The sequence below is a fragment of the Propithecus coquereli genome, unplaced genomic scaffold (assembly GCF_000956105.1).
Source record: "Propithecus coquereli isolate 6110/MARCELLA unplaced genomic scaffold, Pcoq_1.0 Scaffold911, whole genome shotgun sequence".
Classification (NCBI taxonomy): Eukaryota; Metazoa; Chordata; class Mammalia; order Primates; family Indriidae; genus Propithecus; species Propithecus coquereli.
Window position 1 is genome coordinate 75,485 of NW_012155408.1, and position 2,695 is coordinate 78,179.

Here is a 2,695-nt window from a genome sequence, read left to right on the forward strand (position 1 = left end):
GCCACGGCACTCACTCTAGCCCGGGCAACACAGTGAGACTCTGTCTCAAAAAAAAAAAAAAAATTTGAGCTGAATGATAAAAACACAAAACATGTGGGATGCAACTAAGACAGTGTTTAGAGGAAAATTATAGTTGTAAATACATTTATTAGAAAAGAAAGATTTGAAATCAATGATCTAAGCTTCCAACTCAGTAAGCTAGAAAAAAAGTAGCAAATCAAACCTAATAAAAACAGAGAAAAACATGAAGGAGCAGGAACCTAAGAGACAAAGCAGATGCACAACAGAAAAAGTTCTCCTCCTCCTCCTCCTCACCTACAGCAGAGAAAACCAACAAAAACGAGTAAGCTGCAGTGACACGTGTCCACATGGATAAGCCTCAAAATCACAGAGTTGAGCAAAAAAAGAAAGTCACCAAAAATACTTACATGCGATTCAATTTATTAAAAGCTCAACAGGACGGCACTTTAGACAACAGGTAAAAGTGGAGAAACGCACACATCCTGCCGGGAGGCGAGAGAGACGCAATGGGAAGCCCAGGTGGGGCCCGCATCACCGTTGCTACTCCTGGCCTCGCTGACGTGCCGTCGTGCTTTGACACCCGTCACCACGCTGACGGCTCTTGAGCCGCGCTACCTGAGAGCCCTGGAATCAAGGCAGGACGGATTCCCGTGTCGCTCAGCTAACGCTGCTCCCACCACGGGCAGCTCAGGTTACCCAGACGACAGCACTTTATCATCACCTCTGCGTTTACCATTTGGACACTTACCCAGCTCCACAGGTAACATTCTGATAGGATTTCTTTCTAAAAGCAAAGTTTTCAAATGCCTTTAAAACAAAAACAAACAAACAAACAATTTAAAAAGCAGAAAATCAAACGACCACCCCCAAAATATGCCATCAGATTTCTTCCTTTTCCTCTTCTTGCAGGGGGCAATTTCTGGCACAATCGGCCATTGCACCGCCGGGCTGGCTTCCACCCTGCAGTAAAAACGCAGCGCAGAGCAGAAGCCAAGCACCAACAGCACAGGCACTTGCACACTTTAAAGAGATAATCGCTTTAAAATCTGGAAAAATAAACATACAACTTACTTGTGAGATCCAATCCCGGAGGGAAGCGCCTTAATTCTGTTATGTCGGAGGTCCAGCCAGGTGAGGTTCGGCAGCAACTGAAAGAAATCCTGAGGAATCAGGCACAGGGCGTTCCTTTGAAGATGCAATTGCTTCCACAGAGAAGAGAGAAGCAGAGAATGTTTTGTCAACCAACTAAATTTTAGAACATGACACATCCAAAAGGCATTTCTAAAAGATCTACCGCACTAATATTTTACCCTGAAAGAATTCAAATGGCAGCCGAGAGAATCAGAAGAAAAGAGCCGGGACTCCTTCGGGCAGCTCTCGGGGCTGGAGAGATGTTTTGCGCAGTTCCCACGCCACGACCGAGAGTGCTCTTCTCCATCAAATGTCCCCTGACACTAAACGTGACCCCCGGGCCCCACATTCAGTGTCCCAGCTCCTTCCCCAGCACCCACTGCAGGCTGGCGGGCAGCAGCCCAGGTCCCTGCCTGCTCAGTGAGCAAACAGCCAGAGCCACGTCTGGTCCTGCTCACCCTACGTCACTAAGACGTCTGCTGGGGTGTCATCTATGACAACAGCCACGCAAAAATGTTAACAGTCTCGGTGACCATCACTCGAGGAACAGTCTGATATATCAACTCAGGGCTATTTCTAAGTCACCATCATAAATAAGCAAAGACAGAAGAACTAAACGTGTACACACTGATTTTAGCCGTGTAAAATGTGTATGTGTATATATAACTTCACAGTCATGGTGTGGCACGATTATAGGTCATTTTAAAAATACCCTCATTAATGCTGTTGTTATATATGTTTACATTATGCCATGTATTTATATACATATATACACCTATATTTACTGAGGCCATAGAAACAGATGTTCAGGCCAGACAAGGTGGCTCACACCTATGATCCCAGTATTCTGGCAGGCTGAGGCGGGAGGACTGCTTGAGCTTAGGAGTTTGAGACCAGCCTGAGCAAGAGCGAGACCCCATCTCTACTAAAAATAGAAAAATTAGCTGGGCATCATGGTGTGCACCTGTGGGCCTGGCTGCTCGAGAGGCTGAGGCAGAAGGATCACTTGAGCCCAGGAGCGTGAGGTTGCTGTGAGCTAGGCTGACGCCACGGCACTCCACCCTGGGTGACAGAGCAAGACTCTGCCTCAGAAAAAGGAACAGATGTTCAGAGTACTGACCTTGAAGCCAGACTGCCTGGGTTCAAACCTAGGTTTTGAAACCTATTAGCTGTGAGACCTTGAGCAAGCTCCTGAACCAGTCTGTGCTCCAGAGTCCCTGGCTGCCAAGTGACCTCCCTCACAGGGCAGCACTCATTGGGCAGAGTGCAGCACACGGGAAAGGCATGTAAGCACCAGCTTCTTTATTAAACCTGAAGGATTTTACGCATCAAGGAGTAATAACATACATCGCACAACCTGCTGAATTTCTTACGCAGAGTTGGGGGCACTTGCTTCACTAAAAGTAACACACGGGCCGGGCGTGGTGGCTCACGCCTGTAATCCTAGCACTTTGGGAGGCCGAGGTGGGCGGATTGTTTGAGCTCAGGAGTTCGAGACCAGCCTGAGCAAGAGCGAGACCCCGTCTCTACTAAAAAAAATAGA

The 2,695-nt window shown here is 47.5% G+C and overlaps 1 protein-coding gene across 1 annotated transcript in view; it reads right to left on the bottom strand.

Annotated features, from left to right (window-relative positions):
- The window catches only part of LRRC27 (leucine rich repeat containing 27), a 34,008-nt gene that overhangs the window by 24,989 nt on the left and 6,324 nt on the right, over positions 1 to 2,695 (bottom strand). Inside the window, exons 2-3 of the mRNA XM_012664811.1 lie at positions 1,093 to 1,223; positions 770 to 828 (exon numbers count right to left, since the gene is read on the bottom strand). Of these exons, the coding sequence (XP_012520265.1) occupies positions 770 to 828; positions 1,093 to 1,223 (190 nt within the window). The remainder of the gene's footprint in view (positions 1 to 769; positions 829 to 1,092; positions 1,224 to 2,695) is intronic.